This window comes from Nilaparvata lugens, chromosome 14, assembly GCF_014356525.2.
Source record: "Nilaparvata lugens isolate BPH chromosome 14, ASM1435652v1, whole genome shotgun sequence".
NCBI lineage: Eukaryota > Metazoa > Arthropoda > Insecta > Hemiptera > Delphacidae > Nilaparvata > Nilaparvata lugens.
In genome coordinates this window covers 12,735,342-12,754,894 of record NC_052517.1, presented here as the reverse complement: position 1 = coordinate 12,754,894, position 19,553 = coordinate 12,735,342, and the positions used below count along the sequence as shown (strand labels likewise).

The window sequence follows — 19,553 nt, the reverse complement described above, 5'->3', positions numbered from 1 at the left end:
TTTGGGGACTAAATTTTTAAAAACTTATGCTGGATTCATATGGGAAAATATCTGAAAAATTGAATAAAACTAGTCTGGAAGCTGTAGTGTGAGTAGTTTTTGAGAAAAAAGTTGAAATATGCAAAAAATCTAAGTAGAAAAACACAGACTTCTACATTTGATGCCCAATAACTTTCTTTAATGACCAGTAAACAAATAATTTTTCGCAATAAAAATTGTAGAGAATTTATTTCTGAAAAGAATTATGTAAGCTGTGTAAACTAAATTCAAATAAAAGTTGAATAAAATGTATTCTTATGTAGTACATTACACCACAAAAATTTGCTGTTTTATGAGGAGAGAACTAATAACTCATGGGTTGTAGCTGATTGAAAGTTATTGGGCATCAAACGTAGAAGTCTGTGTTTTTCTACTTGGATTTTTTGCATATTACAACTTTTTTCTCAAAATCTACTCACACTACAGCTTCCAGACTTGTTTTATTCAATTTTTCAGATATTTTTCCATATGAATCCAGCATAAGTTTTTAAAAAACTAGTCCCCAAACAATTCAGCATCGGTGTATTTCACCAGAGGAACTGAATTCCGGGCGAAATCTTTCACCCTGTATAGCTTGCTAATGAAGCATTTATGGATATATGTTTATAGAAACTTTTTTACTTATTTTTACCTCTACTATCACGTATTAAAATATTTTACCATAATTATGAATCACCCTGTATATATATATATATATATATATATATATATATATATTATATATATATATATATATATATATATTTATATTCGAAATCAAGATTGATTCTGGTGTGGGGTATGTTCAATCCTACTTCTCTTCTTCTTATCCCTATATCTATTTTGCCTTTCTCACTCATTTCTGGCATTACACAAATTGCCATAAGAGTGAAGAACAATGGCACAATTGTATTTTACTATTCTATGACTCAGTGCACAATGAGACATTCTACTGTACAGCTGTATGCTTTGCCGGCTCCATGAGCTAGCTCTAGACCCGTGCTGTATCTACTCCTCTTCAACGAGACTGTGCAGTCTAAGTGGAGACCCTTGCTGTCTCGAAAGTCGACTGCTGACGACATTATTGTGCCCTGAAAATCCCTTGCTGGACAAGAAAGTAAGTGCCAAATTCCCTCCCCTCACCTACTATTTTTCTAGAAAACTTATCACCAAGATCTGTTAGTTTTTTATAGTCTTCAATATTTAATAGCAGGAGGTCACTATAGTGAGATCCACGTCATAATGGCAGTGGAAAAAGAAAAAAGAACAATATTGCCAAACATCTGTCTCTTCAATGCCTTCTATAGTCAGTAGCAGATACAGGTTTATTGATGTCATATTAACGGTTCATTCTTGCTCAAAATAATAAATTAGATTCTATTAAGCAAGAAATTATATTTTTCAATAATTTTATAATAAATTTACATAATTAAGATAGACATTTTTGTTATAATTAATTCTACATTGTTAAATGACAAGTTGGCAACTAAGAATAGGGAGAAAGAGATAGCACTATCTGCTTTGTTGAATGGAAGACAAGGATAGCAATACCATTGGACCTCACAATATAGGAGGTGTGGGATAAGTGTGTGGATTGCAGCCAAACTGTTTTTCTTGTTGAAGCTTTGATATAATGTCTCAGAAAAGATAATAGTATTCACGATACTGTGCTGATATTGTCTCTGGGATACTTTGTTCAATTTCGAAAAATTCACTCACCTTCTGGTTCTTCTGGTTCTCTCTGTAAACGCTTATAAACATTGGAATTCATCATGTCGACATAGACAGTTTCTGTTATTTTGAGGAGCTCCTTATTTTTCACATTCTCAAGCTTGACTTTCACACCATCAGCAAATCTCACAGAAGATGGAATCGTTGTTGTCTCAAAAACTGTTTCCACTTTTATGAATTCATCCTAGAACAATTTACAATTAACAATGCAATTGAAAAGTGGAGTTGCCTTTGATGTATAAATCAGTAATAAATTGGAACTGGAGAAGTGTGGATGCTACATTTACTGGCTATTATAAGATCACATCAAGTAGTTAGAGTACCCCTGGGATCTTAAGCTCTGCTCCTAATTTGAATGCTGTTCTGTGGTTGGTGGCTTGTATCTGCAATCACATACTACTATAGTTGAATGGAACTAAAGTTTGAAATTCGTATTCCAGCATTTCCTTCTATGTAATTCACTAAGTACCAATTACAACAATTTGTATGAAATATTTGATATATGATGATTATTCAAATTCAAAATGGCAAAAAAGTGTCTTCTTTACGTTTTCAGGAACATTTTCACAAAAAACCGCCTTGTACTTATATGATTCTAAAGCTGTGTTTTTGTAATAGGCCAAAGCAGAATTGATTGCAGCGCAGCCAAGCGGGCAGGAATAGTAACACTCAAAGAACTAGTTCTTTGACATGAATTTTGCTTTATGTGTAATGGGGAATGAACTTTTTGGGTTGTCCAAGAGGTGGTTCTGAAATGATTATTGTAGATGTAATTCAATTCAAAGTGAATTTATTGCTTTTTATAACTCATATAACTTCTCCACAATTAGCTACTTAATTATGCTAGATTCTATGCCTCATAGGCATGTCAATCAAAGAGTTAACTTTTCATTTCCTATGCTTGAAATTTGTAAGGGTAGATTTGAAGTAACTGATTGTATCTTATTATTGATAAGATAATATTATCATTTTATTAACTAGAAGCATTCCATTATTGATAAGATTATTAATATTTTATTAACTAGAATCAATTGCCTTCGAAGAGTTAATGCATGTTCTTTGAATCACATCGTGTTTAGTGGCTTCTCACTTGTATGAGTACTGTATTCAACTTCAAAGGCCTATTGAAGCTATATCGAGAAAAAAATTCAAATTGATGAATAAGTGCTTCACTTTTAGCATTTTTTGTAATCTACGGGTTATATTACACCAAGGGAAATCAATATTGTGAACTTTTTTTAGGCAATTTTATTCTAGCAGTCCCCTTTTTGATCATTGGATAGGTACGGTCCCGTCTGATATACATTCTTATACATAGTATAAGATTCGTGATGCCCATTGGCCTAAATCAATATGCTTTCTCATGCAAGGTTCAATTAGGGACTCCTCACCAGCAAAAGCCTTACGAATATTAAAAAATCCTATTATTATAGATTATTGTAACACATATGACATGTACAAAGTGTATTCAAAACGGTGAGCTGATTGTAATAATATTATTGTTGAGATAACTGTATCTTGCTAGAATTAACAGGTTCTGTTACGGTACTATAAATAACACATAGCCTATTTCATAGTGGATAAATATTTATTAGTTATGGAAGGTAACTTGTTCTTGTAATATTCCAAAATGAAAGCTATTTTCCATAATAATTGAACAATAAAGTTCTCCTATTAAAATTACTTTATTCAGAGTAGCAGCCATTCAAACTCCTTCACTAAATGTTCTGAAAGCTTATCAATTTTAATCAAAACCTTGCAAATACAGGTAGTCTAAAATGTAGAATTGAAAGTGGTTATATTTGATGTAGCTTGGAACATAATATTTTCAAATGTACTTGAGTTATTTTTCATATTCAAAGAGTTATCACCCATCCAATGCAGAATATAAGTACTATTACTTAATTCTTGATGCAATATATAATTGTGATACCCTATTTTATATCCAGTTGAAGTCTATTATTCAGCAACATGTTACCTATAGCATTTGCCAGTCAGCAATGTTAAATAATTTTATTAAAAAAAAAAAAACAAAAAACAGAAGCCATACAGAACCAATAAAGTTGTAAATAATAGTTCAATGCTGTTGAGTTGAATAAAGTATTGAAAATCCCTCAAGTATAAAGCATCAAAAATCATTTTATGAGCTTCATGTCACTTGTTGTTTTCTTCAAAACTACCTGAATCGAAGCAGGTAGCAGGGCGATCCCCCCTCCCCCCAAAGAAGATTTTTAAAGAGTGGATATTATTATGAATAACATGGAATAAAAACATCAAGATATACTGAAAAATGAATATATTTCTCAGATTAGTCCATCTCTTTCTTCTGTGTGCTACTACATAATACATGAATCATATCCATGGAATATTATTCGTAGTTGATTCTCTTTATCATCCTCCACTTCTGGCTGGTACACCACTAGACCTGAAATCAAGAAGTTATAGATAATTTATCATTTGTTATAAAAGAAACTTTGCGAAGTGAATTCTGAAATTGATTGTATGTAATCTGTATGAGTTTTCAATTATCTCTTTCTTGGGAAGGAACCCCCCCAATAATAATAGATAGTAATATTATATGAGAAATTCCAATAAACCAACAATCAGTTGAATTATTATTAGTATCAATCTCCAGTAGCGGCTCGTGATCTTCTAGCTTGGGGGTTCAACCTCATGTATTGGGGACAAAAGTCAAGAGGATATAAAGTATTGAGCATAATCAAGTGTAAAGGTGATCAATAATAATTTCAAGAAATTAAACCCCAAAGATTGAGCATAAATTTTCTACAAATATAAATTTTTTGTCCTGTTCATATTTTTCTTGTTTGATTCTTACGTCGGGAGTTGGTCTACAATTATGCTTTATTTGACACCTATCCTTGATATTAATATTGTTTGTATTTAACAAAAAATACTGAACCTTATTCATATTTCTTCATCAAAATGCTGTTACGGTAACACAACAAATTATATTCACACTCTCACTAAAAGAAAATGGACACACAAGAAATACTCACGAATACACATGAAACACATTAGAAATTACTATATTCTTCTACAGGCAAAACAAATTTATATAACGAAAAATGCAGTGAAATCTATCACAGTGTATACAGTGTATACCCGAAACCATACCGTATAACCTCAAAACTGTCACGCTTAGGCTACTTCTTGTTTACCGCTTTTTTACTGTTTACTGGCAACAAATTTAAATTTATGGGTTATGAGCAAGTTCAAGATGGCACTGTATCCATATCACGAATACTCACGATTCATTCCGAGGTTAACGAATGCTTCACTTGCCTCGGCTAGGTTCGGCTACTCTCGGATGAACTCATGCAAACTTGGTTCAGACAGGATTGTGAACCAAATCCGTGCTAGCAAACCGATTCCCCTCCTCCGTTCCGCTACCTCACCCAGCCCTGTTTTTTGGTTCACATCGGGGAATGAACGAACACTGCTTTCCACCACCACCCGTCTCATCATGCCATTCGGTGCTGTTCCGTCATGCCATTTGGTGCTGTTTCAAGCAAGCCACTCCGGGCTCTCAGGCACCGGCCGCAAAACATCGACGTTAAGTTTATGTAGATGAAAATATTGTTGTGAAGTAATTTCATGAGTATAAAATAAAAATATATAATTATTTGAGTTGCAAATTCATCATTGTATAGGAAGTTGATTCAATTCTGGGGGTTCAATGAACCATTGAACACATAGGACGAGCCGCCACTGTCAATCTCCATGCAGAAATTGAGATTAATCAGTATGCCCCAAGGTCAGGAGGAATTGAAGGTTGCTTGAAGTTTCTGGAGCATCCCAATGTATACCAATTTGTTATTATTCTTTCACTTTCAAAACTTTTAGACAGTATCTTCGACACTACTTATTAGGGAGACAAAATGAAGACTAATTTTGATTTATTTCTCAAATCTGTTTGTAAATCTCAATTCTATTCTTAAAATACATATCTTACTTAGTATAACAGAGCAGAAGAGAATTTGTTGTTTTATTTTTAAATATTGGTGATCTTTATCTTTGATGTAGAACATATAGTTGAATCTCAATTAGGCCTATACTGATTACAAGAGCAACATTTGTATGAAAATAGCATAAGAGAATGGAATTTTCTTTTTTCTTTTTTTCTTGATATTGTAATGTAAAATTATAAAATCTAATTATGTTATTAATATTATGATATATATTAGTATCTTATGCTATCCAACATTCTAGAGATACACCATCCCTCATCACAAGCTTTGCTTAAAGAGGGATGCAACAATATTATTTAGAATATGATATTTTATATTCATTATTTTATAAAGAATTTGTATTTTATGTTTGTAAGTATGAATTGTATATTAATTTTTTGTTGACATTAATAAATTGAATTGAATTGAATTGAATTGAATTGTTGGTGAACAACATATTTTTGGATACCATGAACAATTCATTCATGTATGTGGTCAGTATAGGCCTACTTCTTGATCGTTTGGTTTACTAAACTCTTCCAAAATGTCGCCTACTGCATGAAGTAATTTTTGGTTCTATATTCAGAGGAAAAATTTCTATGGAACAAATGGAAATATAATCAATAAATTGCTTAACCCTCCAGTAGGCGCGCGGTTTCTCATAACGTGGATAGGTGTACCACACAATGAATATATTGGATTATCATCTTTTAAGTTGAATTTTGATTCAATATAACATCAAGAGGTCATTTATACACCTTTTCTGAACTACTATGTGTGATAATGTTTCTAATAAAGAAACTATAGCTATGACCATATTGTACAAAGTTTAAAGATGTGATCTTTCATAAATTTGTGTCTAGAATTTTGTTCAATCTTTAAGCTTCTAAAACTATTTTTTATTCAAAGTAACAAATAACTACAATCAATGATTTTCATTCACTATTCATTCCTTGAACTGGATTTATTGGATTTACATTACTTTTCTCATTGGGAACATGTGAGAAAATGATATATGCAACATATTGACCAATTCCTGCTTTACAAAATATTGTTCAAATAATTTTCATATGGCTCATTGTATTTCTTTATTTATTCACAATGCAAATGACACCAATCTGATAACATTGATAGATAAAATAATAAAGCCGCGTTTACACCAAAGTTATTAACAGAATGTTAATGACTTAAATCCTTATAGATTCTATTAGATTGAATGGAACTTGACATACAACATATATGATCATCATGTATATGATAAGTTACCTTATTTACCTTACCATATTTCGAATATTTTTCACTCATGTGCTGGAATCTTCTATGAGCTGCTGATGTTGATCCAAACTCCTGGTGATCCTGGATTATTTGTAGCTGGAGTCGTCTCTTCCAAGGGGTTGAAAAATTATTAAAAATGAGTTCTGCTTTACATTAGCATCACAAAGTTTTATGAAAAAATTCAGAAATTCGATTTAACTTCAAGCTATCAAAGGTATAGTAAGATATTACGCTCTATAATTTTTGGTGACATCTCATGGTGGTCGTTGGCAGGCAAGTGTCCAAGTTCTCTTTTCTAATTCACAATTTTCATTCCCGATTTTCAAATTTTAATAATCTGTTCCTCCGCCATTCATGGCTCAAATAGACTGCACCAAACTATTAAATTATTACTTATGTTACATCTTTGATAATTTATTTGCCTTCGGGCCGTATCCAAAACATAAACTGCACAATAATAATTCATAAATTCTTATCATTTGTAGTAATAAATACAAATATATTTGAATTGGCTCACTATTGCAGCCTATCAATCGCTACCATTTGATTGGTACATGCAAATTATTATAGTATTCATGTGCCTAGGAACCTCCTACTTCCTTAATACATTTAATTATTTTTGTTTGGGTTTTTTAATATGCTTTTCACATGCAAAGTAATTTTTTACAGATTATAAGTTGTTTCTCATACTACACTATTTAGCCACATGGGACCTTTGGTTCCTCAAGTTGAATACTGTTTTGTTACAATAAGTTTCTGCCAAGGTGTTTGGTCAGAATCTACATAATGCGACTCAGTCGATCATTAGGTCGCCGATCAGTAGATGTTTTACGCCTAACCTCAAATTTTCAATATTTTATATAATATTATACAGGTAGCAAAAATTATTTTCATTTCTATTCGGCTGTTGTACAATTTAGCCATGATGCCTGATATTATCTAATCTTTAACATTATCAACTTTGGCGATATTAGCCTATTATTTCACTCAGACCTATAAATTCCTTCAAATAGGAGTTTTTATTTATCCATTCGAATTTTTGAACGTTACACACGCCCCTGGATTTGAATTCAAAATATTTTGAGAATCACAATGTTTTTCATAAAAATCAATCCTTCAACACATCAACATATTCCATACTTTATTCACAAAAAAATACTCTCAAAGATTTACAATAATTTGCAGACCTTATCTGCTTACGCCCCCCTTAAACCTCCATCAAATACAATAATAAATTCTCCTTATCAACACAAATATAACATCTTAGACACCTTCCTCATTACAACACTCATAACATAGTACTTTCAAATTTGCCGCTCGCAAAGTCGCCAACCTAATTCTACACATTACACTTGATTCTCCTATAATAAATTTCTTTCAAACAATAACTTCGATGTACAAATTTTCTGGGGCCTATACTTCATTATAATTCCTAGGTCTAAATATCAATAATTTTCTATATATCAGGTACAATTCTTCTCCTTTGCAACATTTGGTTTTGGCTTTGATGGTAACTAGCTTTCAATTGAGGTTTTTTCAGTAACAAACATGGCATAAAATAATGGTAATAAATTATGAAACATATAAATAAATATATTAACACTGATAATACAATAAATAAGTAACTTTTTGGTATAATCTCTTTTTCATAAACATATGTTTGAGGGCTACATACTTTCAATATAGATGGCTTTGCCCAGCTGACTGAATTTTGGCTTTTTGACGTCATATTCTCTAGCCTTCTATTCTAGTGATTCAGAGTTAACCTATTTTCTACAATTTCCACATTTAAGGTAATTTAATTAATTTATTTTCTACTATCCCTGTTTGTGTCCTTTTTCATATGATGTAGATTATTAGAATACATACTTAAAAAAATTGTTCTTTGACTGTTTCAGGCATCTAACAGCTGGAAGGAATAAAATGTTGGATTGTTGCCATGCGGTCTATGCCAAGATTAAATTTATTATGATGGGTCAGTAATTGTTTTGATAATGATGTGTGCCGAGCACTATTTTTAATTCAGACCTTTTCCCAAGTTATAATAGTAAATTTGATACGCAATAGACCAGAGCCATTATTGTGAGTTAGTGAAATAAATTATTTTCTCTCTCGCTTGAGTCATGTTGAAAAATATCCGAAACAGATCAGGAAAAAAATAGGAAACAGATCAGTCTATTGAAGACAAGATTTTTTGTCATGAGTTATAATTGGATAAGTTTTTGTGAGTATGGCGCCACTCTATAGCCTTGTCTCTATACACTCAACGAGATGATTCCTAATGAAGGAGAAGGAGAAAAGAGAAAAAGAGTTATGATAAAGATATTTACCGTATTTGTTAGAAGGATTCATTATGGGTTCATGAAGGGTTTATTAGTCAAAGATTTTGTTACGTGACAATATAATGTATATAGAAGAGATTCCGGAATGTAAATAACTTGCGCAACTAAATTGGTCATTAAATTATGTTTTAACCTTGTAATCTTAAATATATTTAGGTAGGCGAATTAGGTTTAATTTTATTTCATTGATCGGCTGCATACTCGCGGTAAATGGAATGATTGTACAGTTTTCTCATGATAGTAGATAATTGATTGTTTGGCAAATCGGGTGATTATCAATTTTGAAGTTATCAACAGTCATAATATCCTATGTGACAATGTATGTACATGAGGTGTCTAATAATAATAAGAAGTTATTCAGCATAAGACGATTTATCATAATATTCTATACTATACCCATTTTCAATAGCTTAATACTCATCCATTCATAGTTGAGAATTATACATTCACATAGTTAGGAGTTAGTACATATAGATGAAATATATTCCCATTCACAAAATAATAAGAATAATGTCTAAGGCCTCATATTTCATATTCTATTCGCTTTATATTCCATATTATTTTTGTCAATATCCCTATTTTTTATTAGTTTACCTTCCATGATTAATGCAATTATAAACTCATCAGAGATGTATTCAGTTTAACTAATTCCGTTTTAGTTCGCTTAATATAATTCTGTGGTAGAGATTTCCTGCTGAAGTACAATAATGGATAGAAAATTTTCACAGCTACAGAATGTACATCAAGCGTGTGTCATTGCTCTCCGATGGCTTGCTAGTGTTGCAGTTTCAACCATTGTTATCTTTGAATCATAGTCTATGTAGAGTAGTATTGCCTATTGAATTGCTTTATATTGTTAAAAACATGTTGCACTCTCAACTCTATAGTAATGATAGTTAGATTTCAATACATTCAGCAGAGTGAAAAAGTTTCATCCTTTACTATTATAATCAACATACTTCATATTTTACAACAGCTGAGTAACATAGAACCAATTAAAACTATGATGTCTTTTAAACGTTTTCCCTTGTTAGATTTTGCCAAGGAAATAACCAGGGACTCAATAAAGTGATTGAAGTATTCTAAATTATTATACTCGGTCCGTTTTTAGTACCTACTTAGAAAGTGGACACGCCCATATTGTTCTGTCCTGACTCTTGCCACAGTTTTAAAGACTCTTGCCACAAATCTCAATTAGTTATACATTTTGCTGAATTTCGGAATGATAAAAGAGATTTCTTTTGAAGAGGGCCTGCTTCAAATGGGATCCTACTCTCTATCCAGGAATTTGACTCTCCAAATAACACAGAATGCCTCTATAATAACATATCCTGATTAGATTTCTTTTTGCGTGTTTCACACCATAAGGAGGGGGAGTGTGCCGAGCACTATTTCCAATTCAGGCCTTTTCCCAAGTTATAATAGTAAATTTAATATGCAATAGACTAGAGCCATTATTGTGAGTTGGTGAAATAAATTATTTTCTCTCTCTCTATTATGAACGGCCATGACTTCGAGTTTCCCATGATAGATATTTAAAAATTGTGGCTCCGGGTCAGGCACAGATGTTTTCTCTTGACTTCTTATCGTATTTACTTCAAACTCGACGATATTGCATGTGAAAATTTCGTGGTTTTCCCGTATATTCTTGCGTTTCTGTCTGTAGATAATATATTGAAGGCCGGTTAGGTTATCTGCTGTTGATTGTTGAGGCTGTCCAGTTGATAATTTTTCCATCATAAATTTTAAGCCCTTGTATCTTGTGTACTCTTTTAAACAATTCATTGATCTGGTTCTGCTTCCTTTCTTACTATTTCTATTTATTCCATTGAGTTTCATTTCTCTTACATTGAGTCTCGATATTTTCATTTTAGTGGCATTGTTTACAATTTTAACTACACCAACAAACGATTTTATAATATAAAGCTTCCAATTATCTTCATCCGGTACTTTCCACTTAAATTCATTATCAGTCTTCATCATCATAATAAACAATTTGATAATATAGAACTCCCAATCAACAATAATAAATTCTTTCAACAATAACATTACAATCTTTTTTACCATATTCATATCATAGTTTTTCATTAATATCACAGCCATGTTAATCCACACAATACAATAAATCAGAACACTTATCATTTATTTAATAATATAACCTCTCATCATATAGTAGCCAGGTACTTTCATCTTATTTATATTATTTCTTATTCCTTTCACTCTTCTTAGACACCGTTTATCCTTCCTTAATCTCCACAAGTAGTCCACTTTCTTGTTGCCCATGCACGAATCCATAGTAGTCCTTCCAGTAGCTCCGTTTTTATCATCTTTCTTTGGCCCATTCTTCCAGTAACATCGCTGATTAGCTCTCTTAAAGCGAATGTGCCAAGGATGCATGCCGTTGATCCTCTGTCCTCCATCCTGGGGTCGGTCCGGTATCCTCCATGGGCGTTTGAAACGTGCATGCGGCCTCCATCGGCGCGCGCGGTACCTCATTCGTTTCTTCTGCCTGACTTTCCGCCTCCGGGTCTTGCGATGCATGCTCCTCTTCTCCCAAATGCCGTCCTCTCGGTCCTGATGTCGGTCGGTTGTCATCCTTGTGTGCTTCCGTCTCCGGGCCTTGCGGTGCATGCTCCTTTTCTCCGGAATGCTGTCATCTCGTTCTTCCATGGGGTCCTTGGTCTGCTGTGTGGTCGAATGATGCGCGGGTGTGGTGTGCGGATGCATGGTGGCAGTCTCCTCCTGGCGACTGTTTATTTTTGGCAGTGATGGGATTTCGTCATTATTGTAATGGATCGGTTCTTGTTGTAGGGTGGTGGCCGGCAGTGATTCTTCGGGGGGGAACAGTATACTTAAAAGGGGTTGTTGTTCACGGGGTGCTCTATGTGCATTGTTGGCGGCGGTTTTTGGTGGTATTGCTTTCTGTTCTTCCAGTAATAATTTCGGTAAGTCATTTCTATATGATGCCGTAGTATCTTTATTCTCTCTATCTATTTTCTCTGAGCTTATGTGGGTTGTATCGGGGTTATCATATATTTGTAATTGTTTAGATGTAGTCTTCTCTATTTTTGGTGGTGGGTTATCAGGTGTTTTTTGTTGATTTGATCTGGATGCATGCTCTACGGTGTATTCATATTTATTTGTTGTGTTGGTGGTTTATGATTTCTATTATAATTATTTTGAGCATAACCATTATTTATGTTCAATCGATCATGACCATCATAATGATTTCTTTGATAGGTTCGCTGTGGATAATGGTTTATTGGACAATTTTGAAAACTTCTATTATTCCAATTACTATTTCGATTATGATCATAGCAGCGTTCAAATTGAGGAGTAGATCGGGAGCGATCATATGGTACCAGTTCATAAACTTGCCTGGCATACTGATTAGCATTTGAATTGTATTGATTTTGTGAATATGTTATTGCCATCATAGATTGTATATTGTATCAATGATCTATCAACTGTTTGCAACCAGTTATTGGCTGTGTAGCTAATGCTGTTCTGATTTGGAAAGGTAGCTTTTTCACGATTTTATTTGTCAAAGCAGAATCACTGATTGGCTCATCTAATTGAGCATTCTTCAGTTTAATTGTGGTAACAAAATTGATGTATGTGTCATCGGTCCTAGGATTAAATTTACAAGCAATGATATTGGCTAGTGTATCCATTTGTCTAATTTTACTCCAATATTGTTCCAGGAAAGCTGCACTGAACTCGTCCAATGTCCTGAATTCGAGATTATGGATCTGGAAAAACATCAGAGGTTCACCGCTTAACAAGCTGGATAATCGAAGACGCCATAAATTCCAAGAGGTGGGTGTTAAGGATTGAACTAGTTTTATCTGATCTATAAATTCTTTAGGTTGAATGTAGCGGTCTGTATTGTCAAAACGGCCTAATTCATTGAAACTGTGCAGTAAATCAAATGTTGCTATGGGGATAGGCTCTACATTCTTGTACGGAAATTGATGTACTTGACTCTCAAGTTGTACTAACTTCTCTTGGGCCTGTTTCCAATGACTAGTAGCTTCCATTTCACTATCTACTACTCCGGCATTTAATTCAGATAGAAATAATTGTTGTTCTCCAACGGCTGTCTCCAATGAATTGAGTAGTATTTGGTTTTGATTGATATCAGAATTTAGGTGAGCTATTTGTGTAGATTTACTATTTGGTTGTTTATTTATGGAAATAAGGTGACTATTGTTCCTATGCACTGTAGAGTTTATGTCCTGTGTTTTAGTTACTACTTGCTCTTGAATTTCTTTTTGACAATCGGCTTCAATGTTTGTTGCTATTTTATGAATCTGCGCAGTGTTTTGTGCTGTTAGGCTATCTATTTTTTTGTTTAACTCACAAGTAACAGTATCCATTTTTGCTGCTAAGTCGGTTGTAATTATTTCCAGATTTTCAGCGGTAGAAGCTGGTATTGTGTCTGCAGTTTCCTTACCCATTCTTACCGATGTATTCTTCAGTGATTCCTGCATTTCCTTCATTTCCACCTTTAAGTCCTTCATCACTACTGCCATTGTTTTTTCTAAACTGTTGGAAAATGACTTGATCATCCCCTCTACTATAACCCTCCTTATTGCTTCTTGGGAAACATTTAATGATTTGTTAGTGTTCCCAGGATTCTTGGCAGTGATTGGAGATATCTGGGTGCTGGACTCCATTGCGCCCCCCTCAGCGTCGACCATCGCTACTACTGCCATCGGCAGTGTGTCTGCTACCTCACTTTGCGTGGACGAAAAGAGACTCATTTTTTAAAAATGGATAAAGTGTCAAGTGTTTTAAAAAAGTGAAAGTTTTGGTCAACGAAGTATTAGTAAGGACACAAGAGAGGATAGGCCTATGGACATTACAAGCCAGGTAACCTATTTATTACTTAAGCTCTCATAATATAATAATAATATTCATATTTTCAATTGTCAGTTTCTGACTAGCTTACATACTGTTCTCCAACCGGCTTATATACAGAATAATTATGACTAAATTTCGGCAGTTTAGGCCCATAAAATATAATAGCTCTCTATAAGAATATATTTTCTACAATGATAAATAAAAACTTTTTATGAAATAATTTCTTCTTTGTTTAAAGCTATAGATTTCCCAAAAAGTAATACAAAAAGTAACCTGCCTGCATTCCTCAATACTCTTATATCTATTATTCTATTATCTTTTCCATGACAAATTTCAATATGCCTAGACTTGTCTTCAGTTATTATCCTCAATATAGGTCTTGACTTAATTTCCATAATTATTTAATGAGCTCTGCTCTCATCATCAGCCCCACGTTGGACACCATGTTGTGTCACGTTATTTTTTATAGTTAATAACGATTAGCCTTCTGCTTGGCATCAATCAGTAGAGCATGAGAAATATTCCAATAATTATAAAATCTGATTGTGGTTTTACTAGGATATAGTCTCACGTTGGTACGACATGTTGTGTCATGGCCTATCATACATTAATGGGCTCAGACAGGAGCTTATAAAAATCATATAATAATTCATGAAAAATATATATATATATATATATGAAACTTATATCCTATAGTATTGAGGAATAAAAATAAATCGTACACCATAAAAAATTTGATACATACATTAACAAATATCTCAAAAAATAAGTCAAAACAAAAATATAGAGAGCGACAGGAATATATAATATAACAAGAAACGAAATCAATAAAATATCACAGGTTAATATTATTCTTCAAGTTCTTTAGCACGAAATGTTAGCATGTGCTTTCATTTCATGATCATATGCATCTATTTGCATGTAGCTTCAATATCAACTTGCTGATACTTGTCAACTTGGACGATCCTATTTTGTATATGAATTTCTTAAATCAGCATCATAAATTGACAAACCAATACTCCAAATATATACATCAAATTCTATGGTTTCCGATAGATTTCTTTATTATAAATATTTTTTATCTCAGGGTGCCAGATTTGGCACCTGACGTAATAGATAGATCAATTCATCTAGTGAATCAGAGCTACATTATATTATCTCAAATTATATTGTAGAAATTAATGATCATATGAAGATTGTATTAACAGCCTAGAACTTAGTATTCTTTTGATTGATGTATCCTTGGACATATGAATTGACTCATTACTATCTAATAAAATACCTTTTATATAATCTTTAAACTTGCACAAGTATTTTTACCAAATTCTTAATTTATAAAAAACCCTTTCGACAAGCTAGCTTTGATTCTTATTCCATTTCAAAGCACTAAGGGCGCCCTATCACTATTTCGAATATTTTTCACTCACGTGCTGGAATTTTCTATGAGCTGCTGATGTTGATCCAAACTCCTGGTGATCCTGGATTATTTGTAGCCAGAGTCGTCTCTTCCAAGGGGTATGAAAAATTATTAAAAATGAGTTCTGCTTTACATAAGCATCACAAAGTCTTATGAAAAAATTCAGAAATTCGATTCAACTTCAAGCTATCAAAGGTATAGTAAGATATTACGCTCTATAATTTTTGGTGACATTTCATGGTGGTCATTGGCAGGCAAGTGTCCAAGTTCTCTTTTCTAATTCACAATTTTCATTTCCGATTTTCAAATTCACATAAAATTTAAATAATCTGTTCCTCCGCCATTCATGGCTCAAATAGACCATACCAAACTATTGAATTATTACTTATGTTACATCTTTAATAATTTATTTGCCTTTGGGCCGTATCCAAAACATAAACTGCACAATAATAATTAATAAATTCTTATCATTTGTAGAAATATATACAAATATATTTGAATTGGCTCACTATTGCCGCCTATCAATTGCTACCATTTGATTGGTACATGCAAATTATTATAGTATTCATGCGCCTAGGAACCTCCTACTCCCTTAATACATTTAATTATTTTTGTTTGGGTTTTTTAATATGCTTTTTACATGCAAAGTAATTTTTTACATATTATAAGTTGTTTCTCATATTACACTATTTAGCCACGTGGGACCTTTGGTTCCTCAAGTTGGATTCTGTTTTGTTACAATAAGTTTCTGCCAAGGTGTTTGGTCAGATTCTACGTTATACGACTTGGTCGATCATTAGGTCGCCGATCAGTAGATGTTTTACGCCTAACCTCAAATTTTCAATTTTTTATATAATATTATACAGGTAGCAAAAATTATTTTCATTTCTATTCGGCTGTTGTACAATTTAGCCATGATGCCTGATATTAACTAATCTTTAACATTATGAACTTTGGCGATATTAGCCTATTATTTCACTTGGACCTATAAATTCCTTCAAATAGGAATTTTTATTTATCCATTCGGATTTTTGAACTTTTCAACGAATAAAGCACTCAATCAATCTCTCACCAGCTTTTTTCTCAGATAAAAATATGCAAGTAAGGATTTTCTGTTTTTGTTAAGAAGTTTGTATTCAACATGAAAAGTGCAAATTGAAGTTGGTCTTCTGTGTTTAACAGTATCGTCTGCATATAATAAAGAGTTTATACAAGACAAGCCGGTCAGATAAAGCTCTACAGACTAATTGCTGTACCAATAATAGCTTTATTAATCGTTTTGTCAAAGTAAAACACGAGTAGGCACGCGGGGTACACTTGTACCCCAGAGCAATTCAAAATATAATAACTCAGCTACCAATTCCTGTTCACATTTTTAGTCGTTTGTGTCTTTAACTGAAGATTTGGTTTGAAGGTACTGTAATGCCCACCTTCCCCTGGTGACAGGCTGAGAAAGTTACTGAGTAAACAAACTGTCTGGGGTACACCTGTACCCCGCGCGCCTACTGAAGGGTTAATCTGAAATGGTGATAATCTACAACATTATAAGTAGAACTAAGTGATTTGAAAATGAATACCAAACTGTAAATACGTCATAAATCTCTCTCAAAACAATGCAGGTTATTCATCCATGAATTATTCAATCATAAAATTTTAAAGGTGGAATCACTGTCATCTAAGCTATTATTCAGTGTTTTCTACCAGCACTTAATGCTGGGTGAATTTTTGAAATAATCTATCCATAGTTCTCATGTATGATTATTTATAAAGTTCAACATTAACCCAAGATAAAGATGGAAGGCTGAGAAGAGCTTTCGAAAAACAATGTATTCACTTATCATTGAGGGAATAGAGCTGTTCATAATATTTGTGAAGATATGCATGATCGAGATGGCACCGGCCGTCGAGCTGCAGGATTCATGCTGTGGAGTGTGAAGAATCTAGTTTTGGATTCAAAAAAGACTCTTTTTTGTAAGGGATTATGTAAAAACTGGCATCATATTGGATGTTCAAGAATCTCTTACCCTGAATAATGCAAGATTCAGGGTATAGTGATAGTTTTGTTTGGTACTGCTCAAAGTGTAAGGTTAGGGTGACTGAGGTCGTGAAAACACACGCTCTGGATAAGATAGTAACTTAAGTTTTTGATGAAAAAGAAATAGAAAATCACAGAAAAGCAATAGAAAATGAAACTCTTAGTAAAATTCTCGATGTTATTGGAGAGTTAAGAGCTGATCTCGCTTCCACAAGTGGTAGAGTTAAGCAAATTGAAAAATGTAGTGACAGTAGTAGGCCCACTTCAATTCAAATTGCAGGCCAAATAGTGAGAAATGTAAATAATAAACCGTCCGACCGTATTGTCGTTGAGAAGAATGGTAGCAGGTTGCATGCTATGACAGTTTCTTCAGATAAGAACACAATAAGTGTAAATAATGACAGCTTTGTTATTAATATTGTAGATAAACCTTCAAACACAGACGAAATATCAAAAGAACAAGAGACCGGTGGTCTTGCTACTAGTCGTAACTTGAACTGTGATAACCCCTGTGATTTATTTGTAGATGTGTGTGATGATATATGTGTTAATCAAGATAACCCAGGCAAACTTAGCCTTAGCAACTCACCAAACAAGGGTAAAAATGACGAAGCTACCTGTAATATGGTAACAAAGAAAGCAAAAAGGACTACTCAGCTTGATAATAAAGATGATAAATTGAAGTTTAAACTAACAAAAAAAGACCCATTGACAGAAATTTACTGATTGGGACAAGCTCATCCAGCTTGGATGTAGTACAGAGCTGTACTACAGAGCCGTGATTGACATGTGAGAAAAAGCATGGTTTCACTTGGGGAAAATTAAGAACGGAACAACAGATAAGGATGTAGATTCTTCCCTAACAAATAATTCTTCTGGATTCAACTTCACAGTTGAAAAGCTAGATACTGAGAGCTATACTTCTCTCTCTATCTCTTTTGAAGGCTGATCTTTCGTCCTTGTCGAAAATCTTCTCATTCAACTAATATAACTACATAATTCTTTTCTAATTCATCATCAGGCCAATACTTAAAAGCCGATTCATCACTCTCTCAACTCATCTTTACAATACACCTAATTATCACACAATTATCCCACTGCTATTTCTCTTTTAAATACTCAATCACTCAGATTACTCATATTTCTCCATTTCACATCGGTTCCATATTCAGCTCGCTGAATTCTTAGAATAGAGCAGTTTAGAGTCTTGCTGCAGACAATTTCCACTTATGGTTTATCAAATCAAATCAATTGTTCATTCCTGAGATCTATTTTATTATGATGATGAGCAGTTTAACGCCTTACTCAGGGCATTTGTTTGTTTACTAATTATCCTGACTCCTCAATAATAAGAACTGGAGTAGATAATTGGAATAATAATTGGAGTCTACTCGATCCAACTGTCTAATAATTATCAAGTTGTCATAACATAATTAGTTTGAACTTCTAATGCAAATTACTACGTTCATCAAAAGCATTACTCTTAGCTTGACTTCTAGTGAAATAAGGTGATCGTTCAACTATTCTACTTCTACCTGGAGGGTAGAGTGGGTCTTCTCTCTCATCCAACACGGAGCTAGGGAGATCTTCTTCTTCTTTTCCTCGACATTTTCTTCAATATTTTCTACCACCTCTCCTCGTTCAATCTCTTTGGCTTCAACAAGTTCGTCATCCTCATCCTCGGGTGCACGATAATCGATGAACTCCTCATTCCTCCTATGATCGAGATCCTCATCATTCCCAGGTATGTCTTTATCTGACAACGGTTCATTTTCTTGTTCAAAAACCTCCATTTTCTTATAACATGGTTTCATCCTATTAATATGTGCTATTACACTTTTTCCATCTGATAAATTTATCATATAATTTACATCGGATAGCTTCTTACTAACAACATAGGG

General features: G+C 33.3%; 1 protein-coding gene across 3 annotated transcripts in view; it reads right to left on the bottom strand.

The window, feature by feature from the left end:
- The window catches only part of LOC111050932, a 204,077-nt gene that overhangs the window by 17,790 nt on the left and 166,734 nt on the right, over positions 1-19,553 (bottom strand). For all 3 annotated transcript variants that reach the window (XM_039440771.1, XM_039440772.1, XM_039440773.1), the window contains one exon: positions 1,738-1,933. In XM_039440771.1, coding sequence (XP_039296705.1) covers positions 1,738-1,933 — 196 coding nt within the window. The remainder of the gene's footprint in view (positions 1-1,737; positions 1,934-19,553) is intronic.